This window comes from Chiloscyllium plagiosum, chromosome 36 (genome assembly GCF_004010195.1).
Source record: "Chiloscyllium plagiosum isolate BGI_BamShark_2017 chromosome 36, ASM401019v2, whole genome shotgun sequence".
NCBI lineage: Eukaryota > Metazoa > Chordata > Chondrichthyes > Orectolobiformes > Hemiscylliidae > Chiloscyllium > Chiloscyllium plagiosum.
Window position 1 is genome coordinate 14,746,760 of NC_057745.1, and position 27,537 is coordinate 14,774,296.

The window sequence follows — 27,537 nt, forward strand, 5'->3', positions numbered from 1 at the left end:
AATGACGAGACAGAATACAGGAAAGAAATAGAATGCATGGTGGTGTGACGTAAAGATAACAATCTCTCCTTCAATATCAGCAAAATAAAAGAGCTGGTTATTGATTTCAGGAAGCAAGGTAGAGGGCACACCCCTATCTACATCAGTGAGATGGTTGAGAGCTTCAAGTTCCTTGGAGTGACAATCACCAACAATTGATCCACCCACATTGATGCAATGGTCAAGAAAGCACAACGTCTTTACTTCCTCAGGAAGTTGTATTTTCAATAGATGCACCATAGAAACGTTTGGCTATGTCGAAGCACAAGAGAATTTACATCAGGCAAGGCTGTCACCCCCAATACTGAAACCTGCATGCCTTCCATTGTATTCTATCCAGATGAATCACAGCTTGGTATGACAACTGCTCTGCCCAGGACTGTAAGAAACTACAGAGTTATGAAGAAAGCCAAATCCATCAGGAGCCAAGCTTCCATCCATTGACTCCATCTATAAGTCAACATTTTCAAAGATCCCTCCCACCCTGGATCAAATCTCTTCCAACCTTTTCTTTCAGGCAGAAGATACAAAAGGTTAAACAATGGATTCAAGAACAGCTTCTTTGCTGCTGTTATTAGACTCTTGAATGGACCTTTCAAATTTTAGCATTGATCTCGCTCTTTGTGCCCCTTCCCTGCAGCCATAATATTGTATTCTTCGCTCTTTGTACAATGCACTTTGTTCGTTATGTCCTAAGTCTAAGACTTAAGGACATATGTCCCAAGTCCTATGCACTTTATGATCTGACTCTACAGCACAAAAAACTTTTCACTGTACCTTGGTTCATATGACAATAAGAAATCAAATCAAATAATAAATCAACTGCTGCATATAAAATTGGTGCTACCTCTATGCTGACCAAAACTTACACTAAAAATGTTCCTGCACTAACTTAGATCTTAGCACAGTGCTCAATTTACTGCAAATTGAAGCCTTGTTGGCATACTTGTTTCCAATGGGGAGAAAACAATGAAAAAAAAGATATTTTATTCCAGATCTTTCTTCCATTCATTTGTTTGAGAGTTCAACTGTAGCTGTTTAGGAATATCTCTGGAAACATAGAAGCATGAAAGAATTTACACAAGGCAAGACCATCATCCTCAAGATGGAAACCTGCTTGTATTCCATTGCTTCACGAAGTAACCACAACATTCATTCTGACACGGCCCATCTTCAGCAATGCAGTTGGACGAAATTGGATATTTCTGCTATACACAACCATTGTCCTCCGCAGCACCATGGAATAACGGTAACAAGACTCTACAAATCCATACAGACACCATTGCTTATAATATCATAGATTGCAAAATAACAGTACGGCAAGCTTCTCAGATTTCCTCCAATAAAAATGCAAGTTTTGGATCAGTTAGTGTCACTAATGTCATGTAAATTGGATAAAAGACTCCTCTCAAATATTCTCAAAATCAGTTCCAGTAAAATAACAATTCAGTTTCACTATTAAATATTATAGTGGCTTTGTATATGCCATCCTTCATGAAATTACTGGTTTCAACACAATTAAATGAGAAAGAAGAGAATTGAATTATTAAAAACTTTATTATCCCACAGGTTTCATTTTAAAATGCTGTACATGTTAAATATATACAGCACTTTTTACATTAACATCCTCAGATTAATTCTTATATGCACTTTATGTAATAGGTTGTTAACCATTATTTATTACTGCACAAAACAACCTAACACCTTTGTAAGGAGTGTTCTTTTTAAGATGTTCAGTTACAAGGATAGGCTATACAAATATTTTCAACATCCAATTTTAATTTGTATTTATTCCCACAAATCAGATTTCCATTATGGTTAAACAAGACTTTGTATAACGGAGATTAAACATTAACAGTTGAACATTTATAACAGCTTCTTTTCATGATCCTGTGATAATTGTTATGTTTGAAAAAACAACAACTCAATGTAATGCATTAGTCTCTGGGGTAGACAACAGACATGGGCCTACAAACACTGACATAGCTTTTCTTCATGTTATTATAATATAGCTTAACCATACAAATACACAAGTCTAGGACTTTCAGACAATATTCACAACAGTTTGGTCATTTAAGCATACTACACAAGATACTGGCATGCATATGCATTTTTTAGTATCCAGATATTTTCCTGCAATATTAGTCATGCTGCCACAAAATTTTCTAAGTAAAGTTAGACAAACTCCTAAAATAATCAGCAAATAAAACTTTGTTTTTGTGTGTGTGTGTGTGTGTGTGTGTGTGTGTGTGTGTGTGTGGGGGGGGGGGGGGTTGGTCATAAAAACTTTACATACTTTTAGCTACTGCACACAGCTTTATCAGTGTGCTGGTTTACATTTATCAAACCAGGAGGACTTTGTAAACAGTAGCTCAGATTTGTTTTCCCAATATTAGTACGTCAGACAATCCAACTTAACTGGAAAGGTCTATTTAACACATTAGGTTGACAAAACTGTAAAGAATCCAGATTTATAGATCTTTGGTTAAACAGTTATGACTATTGCCAACTAGTATAATCCTTTCAGAACATAATCTACAAGTGTGATATTATAATGCTCTAATAGAAATTTTATTGATAAAAGTTATTTTGGTAATAAATTGCAGTTTTAGCAAGAGGACTGTAGATGAATTTAAGAATTACAAGTGGCTTTTTTGGCAGAAAGTCTGAAGAAATATCCCTCTGTTAAGACTTGATTTGAACTGTTCTCATCAAACAACAGGCAAGCAGAAGAGCAACAGCTACCTGCATGGCCATGGTTCAGTGCTATACAACATGGCCAAATCAGCAAAATAAATCCAAGTCCCAACACAAACTTCATAGTTCTTTTTTAATACAAAAAAATTGTTTTTATAAAAAAAATTTACTTTTCTTGTCTTAGTCCTGATATACTGGAACATTAAGTGCAGTACAAAAATGACACTCCACTGCACAACACACTACAATTTAGCACGATTTTCATTACAGTATATAAAAAGATTAAAAATACTTGACATGGGCACAGTGCAAATTTCAAGTCAAACATTTTTCTCGTCTTGGATACCTCACTATCTAACATTTTCAAATTACAATATGGTTTGGTGCTAATCATGAGGTCCCCTGAAAAATTAAAAAGAAACGTGATTTTTATGGAAAAGTTATTACTAAATTACAGTTTCTGCTACAACAGTGGAGGGGTTAAATTCCAGTCTTTTCCCTTCTACCCAGACAGAAAATGTGAGAATGCCTTAAGCTAGGCTTGGCAACATGCCCAATGCATTGTAGTGGGTCTTCCATAGGATGAAATACAGCACCAGGCAGACACAGACTCCAGATTACCATTAATATGTATCTCTTTCGACTCGCTTTTTGCGAACTGTATGAAAAGAACATGATAAACATTGGTCAAGAAATGATACGGCCAACAGGTAGTTCAGAATGCATACATTCAGATACAGACTCTCATACCCCATGCTTTTGGAAACCTGATCTTTTCTGGTTGGTTTTAAATTTGGAATCATGCATTGATACGGCTTTAAATATTGTATTCCAAAAATTAGATGAAAAAGAGTGAAATAGGTTAGATAAAAGCAAACTCTGAAAATAGCAGTTAGTGAAATGCAGAAAAATGATAATTAGTTCAACACTTCCAATTCTCCATACGCAACATGCTTAATACCATTCGGGGCTTCATGGCTGGACAGCTGGCAAGGTCAATGAAGAATTTACTCATATTCCAGACTGAAGAAGCAAGATGACAGCAATTAACAGGAATTAAAAATAAAAAACTTTAACATTGAAACTGAGCAGCAGTTGTTCATCTCAAATTGTTGCTTTGTAAATGTTCAGTAGTCGCAAGTTTGGCTTCAAGGCCAGGTACCTCATTTTTGCTAAATCTTTGTCTGTAGAAAGTATTCAGCAAAAGGAATACCTACGACTTACTTAAACCTAAGATCTTAAAAAGGAAGATGCATACCAACAGCAGATATAATGGCAGAATAACAAGTATATCTCATAATTAGAAAGAAGCATTACTGAAACATCGATAGAAGGAATCAGAATTAACCTTATCTATGCCAATAAAATATGAAACTGACATTAGAAATTAAAATATAATTTAAGATAACTGATAGGGCAAGAAAACTGAGTTTGAACAGTGCAATGGATTTAGTTTTCAGGCATCAACCAGCACTAAATATTCTACTCATCTTGCTGATTGTAAACAACTGGGTTAGCAGTGATTAATGAAGTAAATGCTCCTTATTTCCTACTTTTGCCCTCAATGGGGCTGCTGAAACGGATTTTTTTTTCAGCTCAACTATAGAAGGTAATATCATGGAGATCTGTTGTAATACCACTACTTGCCACCACCTTGTTTACTAGAGTGGATAAAAACTGTATATTGCAGCTGATCAATGCCACAGGCTTGATCGGGTGAAAGAGAAAATGGCAAAAATAAAGTGCACAGCAGGGTCTACCCTAAATCAAAAGGTAAACAAAGTAAATATTTGGAAATGTCAAACCAAAGTCAAAACAGATGGGATGCAATAAACAGATACTCTATTCCTAAAGTCACGCAAGTAAAAAGTAGGAATAACGCATGTCCAGTCAAAAAATACTTAGCAAAGTTTTACCAGGCCATAGATGATTGGAAGGAGCAATAAATATCTTGTCTGCCTGTTTGAATTTTCTGAGTTATACAACTCAGCGTTGTATACACCCAAGATATCACAGGATGGGAGTGGTGGAAAAAAAGAGGAAGAGAGAGAAAGAAAGACAGAGACACAGACAGACAGAGTCTGTGCTGCTTTTACCATTCAAAACCAAATTCTCCTGCAATATCTTAATGAAAGCAAAGAGAATAACCTTTATGCACCTAAATTTACCATTAAAGTTTTGAATACAGGAAACTTTTGTTTTAACTGGCACGTTATGAACCAGTACTCTTGTTAAACCAGTAAAACATGTATAGCTGAAATACCAGAGGATTACTGTATTATCACCATATCCACAGTGTCAGAGTAGTCACTTGAGGGTGCAAGTGAGAAGGCTTTCTGCCATTGTTTTATTTAAGGCAGAGTTGTATTGTTATTTAAGTGATTTATGCTATAAATAACAAGTGATGTGTATACATGCTGTATTATGTTTTCATTACTTAATGTGTGTTTTTAGATTATGTGGACATCTTGATCAACCAGAATGTTTGATCAACCTGGACACACCTGGTCCCATAGGTGTCAGTTAATAAAACATTTGTTGTAGTTTCATATTTCAAATCAAAATTCAGTAGTTCAGCCATGGATTAATTACAATTTTGAATCAAGATTCCGAATCTTAATTATTAGAGACCCTGCATTTATGCAATGGGATGATTAACCCCAATGTTACCAGCACCCCATGGCAATTCAGATTGAAAAAGCCTGCTAACAAGCTTACACATGCGAAACAGAAAATGCTGGAAACTGCTCAGCATGACAGGAAGCATCTATGGAGAGAGAAATAATTGATGTTTCAGGTCAATGACTTGATGAAAGCCCAATCCATTAACTGTTTTCAGCATCCACAGTATTTTTTTTTTGTGACACAGAAATATGCACTTAGGGAAATCCTAGTGGATGACTGGAACCTTTGGAGTTATATTCTCAAAATAAAGTTGATGAGAAAGGGGTGCAGGGTGAGAAAATCTAAATTGCCTCTGGAAATAGGATTTTTGGGGTAAAATCAAAAGTCATCATGAATCTTACCTAGATCATTATTCTTGGTTATGGCTGCGGCTGCCCTCGTTCGTGGTCCTTGTTGTGTGAACTGATATCCAAACTTCAAGATTGAGGAGTTTGTCTCCAGCATTTGCGCTATTTCCATTTCAACAGTGGCACCTAACTGTTGGCGCTAAGAGCAGAAACAGCCAATGTAACTAATGTTGACTGATAAGGGACAGCCTTTAAGTAAACTTATTTTAAAAATTGACACTGAGGGAGCCCTGTAATTTGATCAAATATCTTTTGGGGTGGGTGCTGAGTGGCTTAGAAAAACATTAATAAAGCAATTCTAATCCAATAACATAATATAATTATCAATGCCTTTCAATTTTATAACAAATTAGTAGTTATTGTTTGAGAACTCAATATACATATATAATTGCTGCAAATAATGCACATTTTGTTCTTTTATACGAGATGACAATCAAGAATAAGGCCGCAATTTCAACAATTTGAACTACACAGAAATGTACAGCATGGAAACAGACCCTTTGGTCAAACCCGTCCATGCCAACCAGATATCCCAACCCAATCAAGTCCCACCTGCCAGCACCCGGCCCATATCCCTCTAAATCCTTCCTATCCATATACCCATCAAATGCCTCTTAAATGTTGCAATTGAGATTTGCTACAGCTGCTTGGGAGGATTTTAAACTAGTAAGGTGAGGGGGGTGGGACCCAGGGAGATAGTGAGGAAAGAGATCAATCTGAGACTGGTATAGAAGCGAGTCAAACAGTCAGGGCAGGCAGGGACAAGGTAGGACTAATAAATTAAACAGGGTAAAAACAATGACTGCAGATGCTGGAAACCAGATTCTGTATTAGAGTGGTACTGGAAAAGCACGGCAGGCACTCTGCCTCTATTCCAGATGAAGGGCTTTTGCCTGAAACGTCGATTTTGCTGCTCCTCGGATGCTGCCTGAACTGCTGTGCTTTTCCAGCACCACTCTAATCCATAATAAATTAAACTGCATTTATTTCAATGCAAGGAGCCTAACAGGGAAGGCAGATGAACTCAGGGCATGTATAGGAACGTGGGACATCATAGCAATTACAGAAACATGGCTCAGAGATGCAGGACTGGCAGCTTAATGTTCCAGGATGCACATGCTACAGGAAAGATAGAAAGGGAGACAAGAGAGGAGGGGGAATGGCATTTTTGATAAGGGATAGCATTACAGCTGTGCTGAGGGAGGATATTCCTGGAAATACATCCAGGGAAGTTATTTGGGTGGAACTGAGGAATAAGAAAGGGATGATCACCTTATTGGGATTGTATTATAGACTCCCTAATAGTCAGAGGGAAATTGAGAAACAAACTTGTAAGGAGATCTCAATTATCTGTAAGAATAATAGGGTGGTTATGGTAGGGGATTTTAACTTTCCAAACATAGACTGGGGCTGCCATAGTGTTAAAGGTTTAGATGGAGAGGAATTTGTTAAGTGTGTAAAAGAAACTTTTCTGATTCAAAAATTTAATTCTTAAAAATAATATGCATAAATATGACAATATGCATCCTTCAATATCTTCACAACTTTAAATTAGCTCAATCCAGAACAGGTTAATTTTGGGGTTTCATGGTACTAAGTATGATATTTAAGGTATACAAAAAAGTTTACACAGCAGAAATGTTTATAACTAAACCGAGCAAACAAAGTAGTATACTCGTTTGATGCACAAACAATTCAGTTATGGTGCCTGAAGCATCATAACATTTTAGTTTGTGGCATGAAGGTATTGAATATTGAGAAAAAAACCTGTCTTAGCATTGTGCCAAGGATACACCAGTAAAAGTTTCAAATAATTTCAGGCAAAACAACTTACCTGATTATCAATCTTGATCTCCATTAAGGTTTCATTGTCTTTCAGTGCATCTATGATTGCTTGTATTCCAACACCAGTGATGAAGTTTGACTCAAGATTTAGACTTTGAAGTGTTTTATTAACTCGTAGCATATCTGCAAAAGCCTTCAAGACAAAAACTTGGTTTGAATGCTAACAAGCAATTCCAAATTAAGTATTTTTATAGCACCTTTAATTCCAATATGTACAGCACTGAGATATAATCAGAATTAATTTAAATAGAGTTACTGTATCATTCCTATTCACCTAGTGACAGAAAACGTCTGTTCAGAGACTAGTGATAGAGAAGGAGAAAAGTGTCAAGCTTGGGCCAAGCTGGCTGAACTCACATCTGGCAGTAGTAGGGTGAAGGGTACTTTTGAGTTAGAGTCATACAGCATGGAAACAACCTTCAGAGCAACTAGCCTAATCTTCATAGGCCCACACACCATCAAAATTACACCATGATCCAAACTGTGTTTACATATTATGGATTTAATGATCACTAACCTCTAACACAACAGATTTAAAGAATATGTTTACGTTAACCTGCGCACAGATTTTCAGATGAGCCTTTCATTTTAGAAGGGAAAATCATTACAAAACAGTTGCTTAAAAGTCACTAGAATAATATTTACCACTATTGTGCTAATGTTCAGGCCCACATATTTATAAATGTAGGTTATTATAAGTGGGACAGAGTTTTGTGCCATGTCTTATTACCACCATTTGTAAATAGGCTGGGAGGTTGGGATATGATGAATGCAAGGTTACGTGCAGCTCACTATTTTGGAATTATGGTATTAAGCAAAATATCAAGTTAACTCACTGGAGAACAATTAAAAAATACGTGTCATGAAAACTGTATCAAGGCAAAACGGAACTTACAAAAGCAATAGGGTCATTGCTCCGAGTTGCTGCCAAACTAAATTTCTTCAGGCGAGTATTTTTTTTCAAGGTTTCCGCAAAGTCTTTTAATGTTGGAATTGGAATATTCTATGGACAAATTCAAGATAATAATTAATCAATGCACACTGGAGTCCTAGCTTATCTGTTCCTCATCTACAGAGGACTCAAATAGCAGTTACTCGTGCCCACGTGTACCACAGGCTGTTTTGCCTTTCTTCAAACAAATACTAAAGTTACCACATGAGGAACTGCCCGAAAGTATGCCTTATCCATAGACTACACCACTACACAGCAATTACGTCATTCGTACAAATCAATTTAACATATATTAGCCACTTATTCTGTTTATGGCCCATTCTCCTTTAGCATGTGCTATATTACAAAATGTTTCCAAACACGAGATGGTGCGAGAGGACAGTTAATCCAATTTGACTAACTTATGGAATGAAAAATAGTAATTACCCCATGCCACAATTTTCTCTATTTCACATTGCTAATAAAGGTGTCTATTGGTAATGACTAAATAATTCTGACTTGATCAAATCTCTTGTGTGGGGATTCAGTTGCTGAAAACCTAAGCTCTGGTAGCCAGTTCGCCTATTTCAGTAAAAACCAAAAGGACTGTGGTTACTGTAAATTAGAAACAAAAGTAGAAATTGCTGTGGAGAGAAATCAGAGTTAATGTTTCAGGTCGAGGTGACCCTTCCTCAGAACTGACCCAAAACTTTCACAGATTGCTCTCCACAGATGCTGCCAGATCTGCTGAGCTTTTCCAGCAATTTCTATTTTTATCTCTTATTTCAATCTCTTATATCCAATGTTGACAAGAGACAAAATACTGAAGGAATTGAAATATCAAAATTTAAATTAAAGCAGTGATCACTACAAGGTGTTGTCAAAAGAATCATGGAATAAAGGAGGCAAAGAAGTTGTTAAACACAATTTGGGATATCATTTTAGTAGCAGCTTATTACCATAAATCAAGCTACTAGTATATGCATTGTATTACTACAGTAATGAGGAATTTTTAAACAGGATAGTTCATTAGTAGAATCGTGCAATTATCCTCCAAAAGTAGCAGAATTCCATGAGGTGGTGCTAAGTGCTTTATTACACTAAGCATTTAGATTCTTTTAAAATTTTGAAAATATGTTTATGAAATTTAATCAATCAAAAATGGAAACTTTTCACTGTGCTAATCCAGTTATTGGACACAGAAGCCATCCTGTTTCTTCAAAGTGCAAAAAGTAAAACATTTTTAAAAATATACTTGAATATAACCACAACAATCCTACCTTTATGTTATTAAGATTAACCTCTACAAGCCCTGGGTCATTGGCTTTTATTCGCTGTAAACTTTCTTCTACATTTGTTGGATTGGGAGGTTCATCAAAAACTGGTTTGACCTTCTCACCTTTGACAACATCTGAAAATCATCATTTACAGCAGTTATCAACACCTTTAAATATTAAAGAGACATCTGTTAAGAGGCTTAGGTGTACATATATGGGCAGTTAGTGATAGTTAATATATTAACGCATGTTGGTTGCAACTAGTTGGTAAAGCAATTTTTGTACTGAACCAGTTTTATGTTCAGAAGTCAATATCATAATTGAAATGATAAGCAGAGCTATAATATGTACTAGTTTAAGTCTTGCATCACTGAATAAGTCCATCTGAATGTCCAACATAAAGTCAAAGTTGAGGCACAGTTTGGAAATAAATATTTTAAATGAAGTTTTAGTGTACCAGCCCAGAGTATTCTAGTCAACAAATCTATACAAAATAAAAATGATAACTGACCATCTTTACTCCGTGAAATATAAAAGTCCAGTATTAAAACAATATTGGTTCAACGTATTATCTCGAAGGTATAAGGGAAGGGGAAGAGGAAAAGAATAGAAAGTAGTACCAAGTAATTGTCTTGGCTGCTGTTACCAGGATTCCAATAAAATCTAAATGATGAACCAGTGGAATTTTCAATACTGTGCCCAAAATATTTATCATTTGTATTTTTTAAACACTGATTGCTACTGGAGAGTGTATTGTGTGAGGGTGGTTACAGATGGAAAATTTTGCAGAGAATTAAAAATGTCATACCAAACAAAGCACTAGCTTGAAACAAATCTTTTCTGTACACTGTAACCTTCCAACATTAAACACGAGTAATCTGCACTCTTGATAATATGGTGTTAATTTGCTTAATGAACTATTAAAGTCTATGATCTGAATTACTTCACAGCATTTATGCATTTTGATTTGGAGATGCCAGTGTTGGACTGGGGTGTACAAAGTTAAAAATCACACAACACCAGGTTATAGTCCAACAGGTTTAACTGGAAGCACACTAGCTTTCGGAGCGACGCTCCTTCATCAGGTGATAGTGGAGGACTCGATCGTAACACAGAATTTATAGCAAAAATTTGCAGTGTGATGTAACTGAAATTATACATTGAAAAATTGATTGTCTGTTAAGCCTTTCATCTGTTAGAATACAGTGATAGTTTCGCTTCTTTCATGTGTAAATCACAAAACCTTTCTTTTAAAGTTGCATTCTCGAGTTAGCTGTTAACAATGGTGATAGCTAGACAACATGTTGAAGGTGTTAGCTCCCTGTGTTCTTGGTCTGTGACCTGATGTTTAGATTGATTCTAATCTAAAAAGTGAGATAACAGAGTTTTGCATAAATTCATGCAGTTTTTGAGCCCAGAGTTCTACATGAATGTATTTTAACAGATGAAACGCTTAACAGACAACCAATTTTTCAATGTACAATTTCAGTTACATCACACTGCAAATTTTTGCTATAAATTCTGTGTTACGATCGAGCCCTCCACTATCACCTGATGAAGGAGCGTCGCTCCGAAAACTAGTGTGCTTCCAATTAAGCCTTTTGGACTATAACCTGGTGTTGTGTGATTTTTAACTTTATGAATTTTAGATTTGAAGAAAATCCAACTGAGAAGAACATTTTAAATTGGTGTCAGCCAAAGTGACTTTTCTTCCCAATTACAACTGGCTTGTATACCAAATCACTTACTAAATTATTCGTTTCTACATTTTACTCTTTTATTGATATCTAATGTTTAACTACTAATATTCTACCCAGACAAACTGATATCTTCATTCACCTCACTCCCAAGCCATTAGGTGAATAATCAGTCGGAGAATTTCACTATTCTAGAAACAAAAATATGCCAAGATATACAGTATTTGAATGCTAAGACTTGAATTCTTTTCTTGAAAAGAAAACAAAACACTACAAAACTACTGCAACCCTGCAAGTATTGTCATATTTCTAATGTAAACGCAGCTGTACAACAATTAAGTGAAATAATTGCCAAAAGTAGTAAATTTTTGCCAACTTACTGTTCAGGCCTCCTTTGCCTCCAACAGAATCTAAGTAATGTGTGTTGCTTACCAATGTGTGCATCCCTAAAATGGCTGAAAATAGGAAGAAACAAATTAACTACATCTTAAAAACAGATTCACTAAACTCAGTCAAATATATTACCCATAATAATGGCTACGAAATAAATGAATGTACCAAAGCAGCATGTTGAAACTCGATTATTTAATTCAGTTACTGTAAATCATTTTCCCTTAAAATTAATTCAAGTACCAAGAGGACAAACAAAATTACAAATGAATAAAAATTCCACATTAATTGAGATTTGATAAACAAAGGCTTTATGGATTTCCTGCTGTGCAATCACATGGAATTTTCCAGAAATGTTACTACACAAATTAACAACAGCTTTCTAGAGGAGAAATTGCTCATGTGCAGTATTTGCAAGAAACTTGTTACAAGTATCAAGTACCATGAAGCACTGTGGGAATATTGTTCTGGAATTGAGTTTCAAATCAATTGTGTGAAGGGATGATAGTAGATAAAATATTTTAGGCCAACTACTTGAAGTATATATTGACATCTCAATCCTGTCTGAAAGAAGTGGCAGTTACAATTACTGAACATCATTTTACATTTTTGTTTGAGGGTATATTATCTAATTTTGTTGATTTATTCATTTGCTGATTTCCACTTGATAATGCAATTCCCATTTCATAGCCACAGCAGGGACATTCCTCCAAGGCCACTAGTGATGGTACAAGTTTAGCTAGACAGTCAGGTGAAAGTGCCTAGAGTTTCTCTCTCTCCACTTCATCTCAACTCCGCCCCATTGGAGAAATTCATCAAGAGCTGAATTATCAAGAGGAAGATGAAGTAGAATTTGGAGGATCAAGGTTATAACCTATCACTCTGGTACTGTGTTGCTCTAAATATATATTACAACTTTTTTTTTTGATAGAGATCACCTGCACAACTGCAAGAAGATTGTGCAATACAAAGACTGCCGATACCTTCATTAAATAGTATGCTTAAATCTGTTCACTGAGCTCTGCAGATATTCAAGGACAGTTTCATACAGGCAGTGAATTAATGAACTTTAGATGCAGATAACCAAGTTGCAAAACATAAAACATACCTAAATACAAGAGTTGTGCTACAATTAGCAGTGCTCAATCACTAAACAGTGGATAAAGTTTTTAACAACTAAATTCCATTGGTGCAATTCGGAGAACATCCGATTCCATAACCTCTGAATTTTGCTCATCTTCTGCAGTAGATTCGTAGCCACTTTTTCATGGCAAAGTTTGTTATTATTCTAAATTAAAACTAATTAAGATGAGTAAACAAAGTTCTCATTTTAACTATTTTGTACAATTCCATCTCCATCTCTCTATTCAAAAGCAAATTAATTAGAAATGCAAGACATCACGGGGATCCTCTGCTCATAATGGTTTACCTGCAAGGTCACAGAGTTCCGTATCTGTTGCACTGGTCAAGGCTTCTTCCAGTTCTGGATCCAGGGTCACCTTCTCTTCTACACGCTGCTCTACAGGTTTCTGCTTTGGTATCCATAACTTTCCTATAATCCCAAATGATTTATAAATTATGCTCTAATAGGTTTTCAATCTATTTTCTCAAACCAGTTTCTAGTTTTAGTAGCAGCTTATTACCATAAATCAAGCTATTGGCATACGTATAGCATTACCACAGTAATGAGGAATTTTTAAACATCACAGTTCATAAGCAGAATCTTGCAATTACCCTCCAGAAATGACAGAATTCTATGAGGCGGTGTTAAGTGGCTACACGAAACAACACGACACACGCAGACGACAAGCAACATGAATTCGACTGGGACAACACTACCATTATAGGGCAAGCCAAACAAAGAACAGCCAGGGAATTCCTAGAAGCATGGCACTCATCCACAAACTCCATCAACAAACACATCGACCTGGACCCAATATACCGGCCACTACAGCGGACAGCTGAAACTGACAACCGGAAGCGGCAGGGACAGGCCACTATAAATGCCGGAGGAAACACCACAAAAGCGCTTCACAGGAGGCTCCCAAGCACTGAGGATGTCACCTAGACAGGGGACGAAACGTTTGCAACAAAAACTTCCAGCTTGGTGAACAGAACCACAACAACGAGCACCCGAGCTACAAATCTTCTCACAAACTTTGAACATGCATATAAGTTCCAACAGTGGTAGTGGCCCTCCAGGCCAGAACATCCAGGTACATATGCCACCAACCCACCAGATGGGTCATGACACAAACAGACAGGATGAAAGAAATAATTTAAGAATTTCTAATGCCTAGTTCTTTCTGGGACTTAGTGGCTCTGGTTTTTAAGACTCTGCTCCCTGGAGATTCCCATTCAGCAGAAATAGCTTTGCTAAAATCTATCTATTCACCTTACTATCTTGGGAACTTTATTGTATCATGCCTCAACCTTCTAAATTTCACAGAATATAACTTTAGTTTGTAAACTTTTTCTTCGTGACATCTGGCTCAATGGTTAGCACTGCTGCCTCAAAACACCAGACCCGGGTTTCATTCCAGCCTCGGGTGACTGTGTGTGGAGTTTACACATTCACCTCGTGTCTGCATGGGTTTTCTCCGGGTGCTCCAGTTTCCTCCCACAGTCGAAAGATGTGCAGGTTAGATGAATTGGCCATGCTAAATTGTCTATAGTGTTCAGGAATGGGTAGGTTAGGTGCATTAGTCAGGGAAAACAAAGTAACAGGGTAGGGGAATGGGTCTTGGTAGGTTACTCTTCGGAGGGTCGGTGTGGACCATTGGGCCAAATGGCCTGTTTACACACTGTAGGGATTCTATGATACTTCTAATAAATCCATGCTGCATTTTATCAAAAGTCAGTATATCCTTTTTATGGTCTATTGCCCAGAACCGCTTGTTACAACCCAACACTGTGCCCTGAACTGTGCCCTGTTAGGCCACACGTGGACTAACAAAAGAACTTTGTACAGCTAAAACATGACTTGTATACCTATTAAAATTAAGAATGCGCACTAGGTCAGATTTGGAGGTGCACAGAGATGTGAGGGTTATGAAGCTGGAGTGTATTGCAGAAACAGGGAAGACCAAGATCATGAAAGGATTTGGGAAAAGGGACTGGAAAGTGAAAAGTCAGATGTGTGACCGACAGCCAACATAAGAGGAGGAAGCACAGATGTGATTGGTGAGTGGAACTATGAAGATTTGCTTACGGTTGTTCCCTCCAAAAATCCTGAAAATTCCATGTAATCCAGCTTCATTAGATTTTCCTGAATTATAATGCATTCATATTTTACTGACTAGCATTTCTCATTCTAATGCCAAACTAATTTTGAAACACAATTTCCAACATAGGTTAAACCAAATTACTCCTTAATTGAAAATACCTGGGATTTTTTGAAATTGCTACTGGGCATATACAAAAGTTGGTGCTGAGCATACACAAAAGCTCTGAAATGCAAAGTTGTATGAATTAAATGTTTTGTTTAGTACAACATATTTGATATAAAACTGTCTATGTTAATGCAGAGGGATATGCTGCATTTTATATTTTTTACTTTAGATCATAAATGTGTAGTCAGAAATATCAAATAAAATTCACTTACATTTCTCCTCAATAAAGTAGAAAATACTAAACTCAAAGCTGTTCATATAAAATTTTCTATATTGCAGCAGGATTAGGATCCATGAATACTTCACTGACAATAAGCCACTTTGGAACAACCTGACAGTATAGATATTAGCTGGTCTAGATAAGGAAAAATGGTCAGAAAGCTTACATAACATCACAGCTATCATAATAAAGATATCAGGCAGGAGTCCCACAGTACAGAAGAAACCAAATAAGTACAACAGCCAATACTTAAATAGCAGCAGAGACAGAGGCTAAATCGGAAAAGTAATAAACTTAGATGTTCAAATGAATGACACTCGTAAACTGCACCTATAGAAAACTAATTCAGAAAGGTAGATGATAATGTGCATAAGGACAGTACCCCTTCTGATTGCAAGAACTAGACATTCATACTAAGGTAGGTTTACAAAGACTACTGAAGAAACAGCAGAGAGATTCAGTGATGGCAGTCTTCTTAGGAATAAATGACCCAGGGAATCATTGAGGCTTTTAAATGCTCAACATCAAACACTGATACATAGCAAGGTTCAATGGTTCAGTTCCTATTTTTCAAAATGGGAGTTCACAAGATTAGGATAAGTCAGCAAGCGTTAAACTGGTGTGCAAGTAATTCTTCCTATTTAAACAGGCGAGAAGTTTCTTGGACAATAAAGACTGGCACAAGGGAGAGTCTGCACTAAATATTTGCAGAAACAGAGCAAGATGTAAAGAATAGCAGCCTTTAATGAGATGATGGTGAGCGAGAAAAAAAACTTCGAAAAAGGAAATTGGCTATCAAACTAGACTGATCAAAAAGTAGACAGCATATGGTAAGGCCCACAGTATCTCAAAGACCCAGATACATTACAGGCAAATAAGGGCCAACAGAGAAGACAAATCTGCAATAGGTGGCTTATACGTGAATACTTTAAGCATTTGGAATAAACTGGCTGCTGTGGACACTATTATGGTAGCAGGGCACTATGTCAGAAAAAGATTAGAATGCTACCAGTCGAATGATATTGAATATAGTCAATGTATCTGGTAAAGCATAAATGTCTTTGGGCGGGGGAAGAGGCCTTAGTTAGTACATCCAGACGGGTTTTTGCCTGAAACAGATTTTCCTGCTCCTCGGATGCTGCATGACCTGCTGTTCTTTTCCAGCACCACTCTAATCTAGGCATCCAGAGATGCACTGGCAAGAATGGTTAGAGGCCCTATGCACCAAAGACAACTTGAATTTATAGATTACCTTTAATCTTGAAACAAAGAATGTCGCTAAAATATAAGATAAATAATAACCTTACTTTTACTGGTTCTAATTTATATTACTGACTGGACTCAGTTGAGTAATTTGATCAGCTTGCATTTGTATTGCACCTATTACAAAACCAATCACAAATCAAATGGAAAAAAATTAAATTACCAGGTGCCCTGATTGTAAAATAGACACGCGTAAAGGTTTGTAGCTCAGGTGCCAGTTGTCATTGTTGTGGGTACACAACAACTGCACGAAACACTATATCGGACAAACAAGCAGACTAGTAATCCGCATCCATGAACATCAACTAGCCACTAACCGCCATGACCAGCTGTCCCTAGTAGCCAGGGCTTATGCCTGAAACGTCGATTCTCCTGTTCCCTGGATGCTGCCTGACCTGCTGCGCTTTTCCAGCAACACATTTTCAGCTCTGATCTCCAGCATCTGCAGTCCTCACTTTCTCCACACACACACATAACAAGGGCCACAAATTCGACTGGGACAATACAATTATCATAAGACAAGCCAAACAGAGGACAGCCAAAGACTTTCTAGAAGCATGACACTCATCCACAGGCTCCATTAACAAGCACATAGTGACCGGTATATTGTGTATAGGTCTAAAACGAACAACTGGAACCAGCAATGGGAAGCAGCAGAAACAGAACCAAATGGATTACAGAAGACAAAGTACAACAGCACTTCACAGAGGCTCCAAAGCACTGAAGATATCACCCAGATGGGATGAAACGTCTGCAAAACATCTTCCCAGCTCAGCAAATATACCTACAACTACGATGAAATAGATAACTGTAATTTTAAAAATTTGCAACAAGGAACTGAGTGAGTACAAGGAAGATTGAAGGTTGATAGTTGACAATTGCTACAGGAAATCTAAAGCAATTTGAACAGCGGAAGGATCAAGTGGTGTGGTGTTGAGACATTACAAAATGCAGAGTGACAGTCCAGAAGAGGCCCTTCCAACTCTGAGTGTTATCTACATTAATGCCACTTTCCAGCACTTGGTCCATAACCTTGAACATTGTGACATTTCAAGCACTCACCTACATAGTTTTTAAAAGACTGAGGTTTCCAATCTCTGTTACTGCCCCAGGGAAGGTATTCCAGATTCCCAACATTCTCTGCGTGAAAGATCTTTTCCTCAATGCCCTTAATCTCCCTGCCCTTTACCTGGAAATGATATACCCTCATTATTGGCCCTTCAACCAAAGGGAACAGCTGCTTCCTATCTAACCCATCCATACCCCTCCGTCTTATACATCTCTATCATGGGTCAACCCTCAGCCTTCTCTGCCATAAATAATACAACCGGAACCTATCCAACTCTCTTCATAGCTAAAATGCTTCACCCCAGGCAGCATACAGGTGGATCTCCTCTGCACATCCTCCAATGCAATCACATCCTTCCAAGCATGGTCTCACCAAAATTTGTACAGCTCCAACATAACCTCCCTTCTCTTATAATCTATGCCACAACTGCTAAAGGCATATGCATTCCTAACTACACTAGTAATAGGTCCTGCTGCATTCAGAGATCGGTGGACAAGCAGCCCATGATCTGTTTATCTGAACTTCCTAATGCCTTGCCTTTCACTGAGCACACCATCGTCTTGATACTTCTTCCAAAGTGCATCACCTCTCATTTTTCAGGGTTAAATTCCATCTGCCTTGGATCTGCCCGCCTAACCAACCTCTATATCTTTCTGTAACCGAAGACTACCGTCTTCACTATCAACCATCCAGCAAATATTCATGTTATCTACAAACTTACTTGTCATCTCCCTCCACGTGCTCATCTATATCATTTCTATGTATCAAAACTGACATCTCACTGTTGATGCAACATGATTTCATACAAAAAATCTTTGCCTCAGGTTAGTTATACATCTTGCTCAAAGTTGAAGGCAGATCTCAGAAACAAATCACTCCAACACCTTCAAGTTTCACATTTCATTATAGAAACAGAAAATGTTTGAGAAACTCAGCAGGTGTGGCAATATCTGTGGACAGAGAAAGTTAACCTTTCCTTCATTGGAAGAAGTCAAATTGGACTCAAAACATTAAATTTGTTGTTTTCTCTACGGATGCTGCCAGACCTGCTAAATTTATCCAGCAGGATGTGTTTTATTTCATATCTCCAGCATTCATTGTACTTTATTTTTATTCTATTATGTTACTTTCAGAAAGGACGCAGCAATGATTTACTGTTCTTTCCTCTTCACAAACCAAACAAGTTTGTAAGTCTTAAAAGGCAATAACTATTCCTGCTGAAGTGTGTACTCTGAGAGGGAGAAAGAAAAAAGGTGAGTTTAAAAATGGGTCCCAAGAGGAAAGGGCAAATTATAAATTTAAAGCGTCTCTACACAATTTAAAAAGAGTCGCTTATTTTGCTTTAAAAAGAAAATTGCCATTCCAAGCATTTCAACTTTCAAAAAAAATGATATGCATTTGAGTCTTTCCACACAAGAGTAAATAAGCAATCCAAGTGCATCATCTAAGTTACACATAACAAAGTCTCTGTGTAATTAAGTTGCAATTTCCAAGATTTGCAGGGTCATGAATTAGAAATGCGCTTAAAAATGCATCCATGCATCACAATAGAATATCTGATGAACTACTTTCCATGTTTTATTGTACAACAACAAAAAAATTCCAGAATACTCCCATCTCAAATGGAGATAAATAAACTCTTCTGATTGAATAAATGGCATAGTGTAAAGCAACTTGAAAGGCTTTAACATAAAAAAGATGATTGAAGATGTCTATTTGAATAAACTAAGTTGTATAACTTATTATTGGTTATGAGCTCATAGTCAAATATTTCATGTAAGAATATTTAAAAAGCATTTCAGTTTGGACCTAGGGGGTGGCAGTGGCATTGAGCCAATCCCCAAGTTGGTTATGTTAATTCATGGACAGCTGCATCCTTATCTTGCCCCACACTTAGACTGGTGAGCCTTAATATGGTGAGCCACATGTCTCTAATGGAGAGAGATGGCATGATTCCCTTCATGGAATAGAGCTAACCATCAAATCCAATTGATTGATGTAATAAATTATATTTTTAAAAGAAAATATGAATTCACCCTCAGCTACTAAGAGTTTATTCCAAGATTTGTTTTTGGTTTTTGCTTGCTTGCATTCCTGTCCGTGTTCACAGAAAACTAAAACATATTAAGCACACTATTATAGCTGTATAGATGGCTGCACAAACACACAACCTTTAATATAATCTTGCTAACCCACAATTTCAATAACCTCTGCCTTCCCTGACTGAAATATTTCTTCAATAGTTTCCTGTTACCCATTGGCATTTTATCTGTGAACAATTTTCACAAACAGCACAATCTAAATAATTTAATTTGTTGCTACAAGAAAATCCAGAATTATACCCAAAAATTGAATTACTTGATAGATACATTTTGTAATATACCTATCAATGATGCAATTATAAAGAATAATAGCACATAGTTTGACTTTTAAAATTTCACCATTTGGACTAACAAAAATGCTATGCAGCAGTAAACCGCAGCAGTGAAAACTAATTGCTAGAATGGTGCAACAAGTCAATGAGCACTTGAAATGGAAAGATAGGTTACACATTCAGTAGAACACTTTCTTGTGAATGCTTATGCATAATGATACACCTCTATCTTGTTCAGCCTTACAAATGCACGACAATTAGATTACTGTGTGTTTTCATTCACAAATATTGTATTTTAGAGGTCTAAATTTAGAAGTATGCTTCTCATGATCTGATGACAACACCATGTTAAAGCATTACTCCCGCTCGCAATGCTTAACTGTAGGTGCACGTACGTGGTTATCAAATGGATCATGCTGAAAATATTTTAAAATATTGATCCATTGTATATTTATAGCCACAATATTTTCTGCTGGATAACCACAAACATCAGAAAACCAATCCAGTGGGCTCCTGAACTCCAGATACACAAAGTCCAGCATAGATCTGATGTGATTTCATATAATCCAATACGATAATTAAACCTCAACTATACAGCTTCCAGTCACATTTGAGCTAAAACAATGAATTCCAACTTTATTTGCAATAGGATGTAACAAGCCTTCACAACATAATTTAGTTCCATATCCCAGCTCACGTATACTCCTTTGAAGCACCACAAAATCACCAGTCAAAACTCCCAACACTTCTAATTAATCCCTTACCGTTTTAATCTACTGGATCTCTACTACTCTTCAATGAAATGCTTCAGAACATTCACCACCACAAACTGATAAATCAAACTGAACATTTTCTTTGAAGGTAGGAGGTCAAATTCTGCAGAAGATTGCTTTAGCATTTTAGAACTGATTGGAATACATATCTTCCTATTCTAAACATTTTCTAATGTAGCAAGAGATTGAAATGCATATTCATACTTGTGCTGTTAGCCACCGGAAGAGAAAATAGTTGTACAACAGATGCTGTACTGTTACTGAAAGCTGAAAGGAACCGCTTGCTTTCAAGTTCAAGTTGTCTAAAATCATCTTTCTTTCTCTTGCTATACAGCCCTCTCACCTTCCTGCTAACATATCAAGTATATTTTCACCACTTTCAATGCAGTCAGTCCAACCTAATTTTTAAAAAATAATCTTAATATGCATCAATAATTTTTCTTTCATCATCCTAAGGACTTCTTCACTCTCTCTCATTAAACCACTCCACCCTTTTTCAAAAGTCACATCTTACAACTTCTAATCTTTGGATGTCATATTTTCACATGGTTTCAGCCCTGTACAACAAAACAGTCCAAATCGTAATTTTTGATCATATTTTTAAGATTTTTACTCATTCTTATGCTGAGCAATTCTTCATACTTGGACTAATTAATTATGTTAAGTCAGAAAAAACAGGAAGCTAGGTAATCCAGTTTACATTCCAAATGGTACATCGAGAGATATGTCAAAATATGACTGAAAGAATGAACAAACTTTAAGTGCTGAATGGCCTATTCTTGTTCCAAAATAGATTAAATAAATTCAGGCACTGCTTGAAAGGAAAAGGGAGAATGGTGAACCTCAACAGCAATAGACGTAGAAACTAAGAGCACTGCAGAGAACTAGCAATATCTCACCTATGATCAATGATGATTGGCAACAGTACATTTATGAATAATCTTGCAAACTAAACCTGTGACGATGCTGTTCCTTTAACAAGGTTATGATGCCCTTGGCTTCTCCCCCACCCCCAGAGAGGTTGAAAAAGCAACGATTCTGCAAAGTCTAGGTTTGAAAGGCTTGAAAGGTTTGAGGGCCAGTTTGATTGTAGCTAATAGATATTGCCTCAGGCAAAACGCTTCCAAGTTTAAAAAAAACTTGTACAATGAAAGGGGAGTGACCAGTTCTCCCAGCTCAGCTTTTCTCAGTTTGCTTTGGTTTTTGGCAGTCTGGCTATTCACTGAAAGTAGTCAGTCAATTTTGAGGCTGCTAGTCAAATAAATGGCTTGGAAGGTGTTCTATGCTGAATCTTTCTGCCATCTCTCTCTCTCTCTCTCTCCCCTGTAAGACCCTGCATTTCATTTTACCTTTTTGCCAATGGGTGTTTATGGGGATTGTTTCAAGTATTTGGAAAGCACCACTAAGTTGGGCTAATCTGTTGGGTTTTCGTACAGGTTAAGTTACTATGTATTCTGTTCTCATTCGTTTGTGTTTCATTTAGTAATCTTGCAAATAAATTCTGTTTGAAATTATGGGGTATGGCAAGCTGCATCACTTTTGGAATATCCACTGTACACCTGCTTAAAACAACTACATTCTTGAAATGTTTTGAGGGGTCTGGCCTGGTCCATAATAAATTGGGAGCTCTTTGTGAGATTTGTTCAATAGTTCCGATTTTGGATTAGGGTTGTTGGACTCTAAGGCAATGACTTTTGTTCTGGATGTTGATTTGGTTGGTTTAAACAGTGCAATAGCAATGGGATAAAAAAGGCTCCTTCAGTCACTCAGTTTTCTGGGGGTGGAAGAAATAGCTTTGGGGGTTTCGCAAAAGGTGATTAAGGCCAAGCTGTTGGAATTAGCAGATAAGCTGGAGTTAGAGCTGCCTCCTTCCGTGAGGAAAGGAAAGATAATTATAGCAATAGCTCAGCATTTAAATTTGCTGGAAACGCCATCAGAATCTTTGGAGATGGCTAAAATTCAATTGAAAATGAAGCAGCTTGAGTTAGAGGCAAAAGACAAGGAAAAGGCAACAGGTATAAAATGGTTTGAATTACGATTAAAAGCAGAGCAAAGATAAAAAGGAATGCAAGGCCCTAGCAGAGCAAAAAGAAAAAGAGAAGAGGAGAGAGAGAAAAAGAAAAAGAGGGGGAGTTTGAACTTCAGAAATTGGCATTCAAGACAGGAAAGTCAGCTTAGAAGGATGGAGATGAAGGCTCAAGGTGAGCTTAGTGAGGAAGAGAATGAGGGTGAGCAAACTCATGGTAGCCAAAGGTCTGGTGAGCATCTGTTTAAATATATTCACGCATTGTCTAAATTTGATGAGAAGGATGTGGAAGCCTTTTTCATCTCATTTGAAAAGGTGGCTAAACAAATGCGGTAGCCAGTGACCATATAGGTTTTGTTGATCCGAACAAAACTTGTAGGTAGAGCTAGTGACGTATTTGCATCACTATCAAAGATGGCATCTTGGGTATATGAGGTGGTGATGAAAGCCACCGAAAAAGTGCATATGAGCTTGTGTCAGAAGCCTACAGACAACATTTCAGGAATCTAAGGAGGGACACTGATCAAACTACACTGAGTTTGAAAGCATCAAAATAATTTTGATAGGTAGGTAAGGGAATTAAAAGTAGAGCAAACCTATGACACTTTTAGATAATTATTTTGGAGAAGTTTAAAAATTAACTTCCTGAAGTAGTGAGAACTCGTGAAAAAGCAGGGAGTTAAAACAGCAAGATAAGCATTTAAAATGGCTGATGATTATGAGTTGATCCACAATTCAAAGTTTGGCTTCCAAAATCAATTTCAATCTATGAGGGATAGGAACTGGGGAAACAGAAATCCTCACGTGGAAAGGGAAAGAGTAAGGGTAGATTTCAGTGAAGATCGTAAGGATAACTTACCACAGGGTAAAAAGAGCTACCATGAGGGGGTAATTTAGGAGAGAGAAAAACTCGAGCTAAAATACAAAAACATTTTTAATGGCCTGGATTGTGCAAGGATATAGTTGAATTTTGCCCAGACATGTCATACATGTCAGGTAATTGGAAATCCACAGGCACCTTTAATATCCAAAGATGTGCAGGCCAGGTGAATTGGCCATGCTAAATTGCCCATGGTGTTAGGTGCATTAGTCAGAGGGAATAGGTCTGGGTGGGTTACTCTTCGGAGGGTTGGTATGGACTTGTTGAGCCAAGGGGCCGGTTTTCACACTGTAGGGAATCTAATCTAATCTAGTCTAATATCTACTCCTGCATTTGATGAACCTTTTACAAAAGTTTTAATTGATTATGCACGACCCCTACCTAAAACAAAAAGTGTGGATCAGTATTTGTTAACAACAATGGATGTATCCACTAGATTTCCAGAGGCCATTCCATTAGACAATATCACAACTACAAGGATTGTAGTGGAATTACTCAAATTTTTGAGATACGGACTACCCGCAGAGATACAATAAGATCAAGGGTTAAACTGCACATCAAAATTATTCGAGGAAGTTATGGACAGCTTAGGAATAAAACAAGTCAAATTTACTGCGGACCATCCAGAATCACAGGGAGTGCTATAAAGGTGACATCAGACATTAAAGACCACGTTGACGGCTTATGGTCAAGAGTATCCAGATAATTGGGATAAGGGAATTCCGCTTGTACTTTTTGCAATCAGAGAGGTCCCGAATGAATCGATTCAAATCCAGTCCACTTGAATTCGTTTTTGGGCATGAAGTGAAAGGACCACATATTTGGACTGTGTGTCAAATTTTAGGAACAATTAAATAGAGCAGGGGAGTTGGCTAGACAGCATTTAAAAGTATCAGAGCATATAATGAAATAGGAAGCAGACAAGAAATTAAGAACTCACAATTTTGCTATCAGAGATAAGGTGTTAGTGTTACTTCCAATGATAGGCGAACCTTTAAAAGCAGGCTTAGTGGTCCTTATCAAGTCGAAAGGAAATCCAGTGAGATTAACTATTTGATTAGGACTTCAGACAGAAAGAAATCTCTGTGTTTTGTAATTATGCTCAAAAGGTATTTTGACAAGGAAGGAAAGACAAAAGGAGACTGTTATTGGTGACAACACAGAGGGAAGAACCAAGTTCAGAAGATTCTAAATTGGACATTGCTCAAATTAAATTGGACAATGAGAAAACTGTCAAAAATTGGGATAAATTATTGAGTTATCTTCCAGAGGAAAATCAAAAGGTCTATCGCATGGGGAGATATGTGAAAATAAGCTGGGAAGTACTAACCTAATTATGCATGATGTAGGTATAGGAGATGCTGTTCTGATCAAGCAACATCTTTATAGGTATAACCCTTTGACATTGGCACAGGTTCAAAAGGAGACTGAATGCATGCTCACATTTAACAAGTGAGCATGTTAAATGCATGCTCACTTTAACCATAATTAAAGTGAGTTACAATGACTGGAGCTCAGTCATAATAATGGTAGCAAAACCAGATGGTACCTGACAGTTATGTAAAAGACCATAAGACATAGGAATGGAAGTAAGGCTGTTCGGCCCATCGAGTCCACTCCGCCATTCAATCATGGCTGATAGGCATTTCAATGCGACTTACCCGCACTCTCCCCTTAGCCCTTAATTTCTTGTGAAATTAAGAATTTATCTCTGCCTTGAAGACATTTAACGTCCTGGTCCCCACTGCTCTCCGTGGCAATGAATTTCACAGGCCCACCACTCTCTGGCTGAAGAAACATCTCTTCATTTCCGTTTTAAATTGACCCCCTCTAATTCTAAGACTGTGCCCACGGTCCTAGTCTCCCTGCCTGACGGAAACAACTTCCCTGCGTCTACCCTTTCTAAGCCATGCATTATCTTGTGAGTTTCTATTAGATCTCCCCTCAACCTTCTAAACTTTATTGAATACAATCCCAGGATCCTCAGCCATTCATCATATGTTAAGTGTACCATTCCAGGAATCAACTATATGAATCTCTGCTGGACACATTCCAGTGGCAGTATGTCCTTCCTGAGGTGTGGGGCTCAAAGGTGGACACAGTATTCTAAATGGGGCCTAACCAGAGCTTTATAAAGTCTCAGAAGCAGATCACTGCTTTTACATTCAAACTCTCGAGATGACAACATTACATTTGCATTCTTAACCACGGACTCAATGCAAACCTTCAAAAGTATGGGGATGGGGGTGTAGGGTGAGAGGCTAGGGACTAAATCAAAATGGAGTTGGACAGGGATTGGATCTGCTTTATTCATTTCTTTTCTAATCAATCTGTTCAGAGATGTTATTACACACTTCCAGTGCAGATGGGACTTGATCCCAGGCCCCTGGCTCAGCAATAGGGATGCTCCTACTTTCTCATTAGGCTGATGGTGAGTTTAACATGAGGGTCATCAGCAGAGGGCAAGACTGAGAAGGTGAGGTTTTCACCAAGGTCTCAGCTGATCCAGGGATTTGCTAAGTAAGTTTCGATTTGCTGACTTTCACTTATTAAACTGCGATTTTCCAAATTATGGCTAATTTTAAAAATCTTTCAATAGGTTTCCTCAGCACTGACATTAGGCTGACTGTTTTTAGATGTCAGATTAATCCCTCTTTCCACGCTGCACATCTCTAGGACTCTGGACTCTCGCAAAGTTAATGCCGTTACAGATCTGATTCCGCTTTTGGAAGACTGTATTGAAAAGGTGGGACAAGCAACTTGTATTTTTAAGTTAGACTTGCTCAGAGGGTTCTGGCAGGTACCTTAGTCTGAAAGAGCGAAGACAATTATTTAAAGTCCTGCCATTTGGTATGAAAAATGCACCAGGCACAATTCAGAGATGAACCAATAAGGTAATTTCCAGATTACCTAATTGTGTCATACATATAGATGAACTGCTGATTTTTAGTCACACGGAAGGAACAAGAGAAATAGGTGGTGACATCTTGAAAAATGTTGATATTACAGAGGAGGAAGTGCTGGATGTCTTGAAACGCATAAAAGTGGATAAATCCCCAGGACCTGATCAGGTGTACCCTAGAACTCTGTGAGAAGCTAGAGAAGTGATTGCTGGACCTCTTACTGAGATATTTGTATCATCGATAGTCACAGGTGAGCTGCCGGAAGACTGGAGGTTGGCTAGGGTGGTGCCACTATTTAAGAAAAGTGGTAAGGACAAGCCAGGCAACTATAGACCAGTGAGCCTGACTCTGGTGGTGGGCAAGTTGTTGAAGGGAATCCTGAGGGACAGGATGTACATGTACATGTAAATCATGTCTCACAAACTTGATTGAGTTTTTTGAAGAAGTAACAAAGAGGATTGATGAGGGCAGAGCAGTAGATGTAATCTATATGGACTTCAGTAAGGCGTTCAACAAGGTTCCCCATGGGCGACTGGTGAGCAAGGTTGATCTCATGGAATAAAAGCAAATTACTGCAGATGCTGGAATCTGAACCAAAAAAGAGAAAATACTGGAAAATCTCAGGAGGTCTGGCAGCATCTGTATGGAGAGAAAGGAGCTGACGGTGAGTCCAAATGACCCTTTGTCAAAGCTAAAAAAAGGGAGAAATAGGGAGGTATTTATACTAGG

The 27,537-nt window shown here is 37.5% G+C and overlaps 1 protein-coding gene across 7 annotated transcripts in view; it reads right to left on the reverse strand.

Moving 5' to 3' along the window:
• Positions 1–1,577: 1,577 nt before the first annotated feature.
• tmod2 (tropomodulin 2) overlaps positions 1,578–27,537 on the reverse strand; it is a 76,748-nt gene continuing 50,788 nt past the window's right edge. For 5 of the 7 annotated variants that reach the window (XM_043677378.1, XM_043677382.1, XM_043677379.1 and 2 more), the window contains 8 exons: positions 13,338–13,460; positions 11,899–11,973; positions 9,825–9,955; positions 8,509–8,616; positions 7,603–7,746; positions 5,763–5,907; positions 3,698–3,759; positions 1,578–3,394 (listed from right to left, as the gene is read on the reverse strand). In XM_043677378.1, coding sequence (XP_043533313.1) covers positions 3,272–3,394; positions 3,698–3,759; positions 5,763–5,907; positions 7,603–7,746; positions 8,509–8,616; positions 9,825–9,955; positions 11,899–11,973; positions 13,338–13,460 — 911 coding nt within the window. In that variant the 3' untranslated portion in view covers positions 1,578–3,271. The remainder of the gene's footprint in view (positions 3,395–3,697; positions 3,760–5,762; positions 5,908–7,602; positions 7,747–8,508; positions 8,617–9,824; positions 9,956–11,898; positions 11,974–13,337; positions 13,461–27,537) is intronic. The other 2 variants (XM_043677383.1, XM_043677384.1) reach the window with 1 other exon arrangement.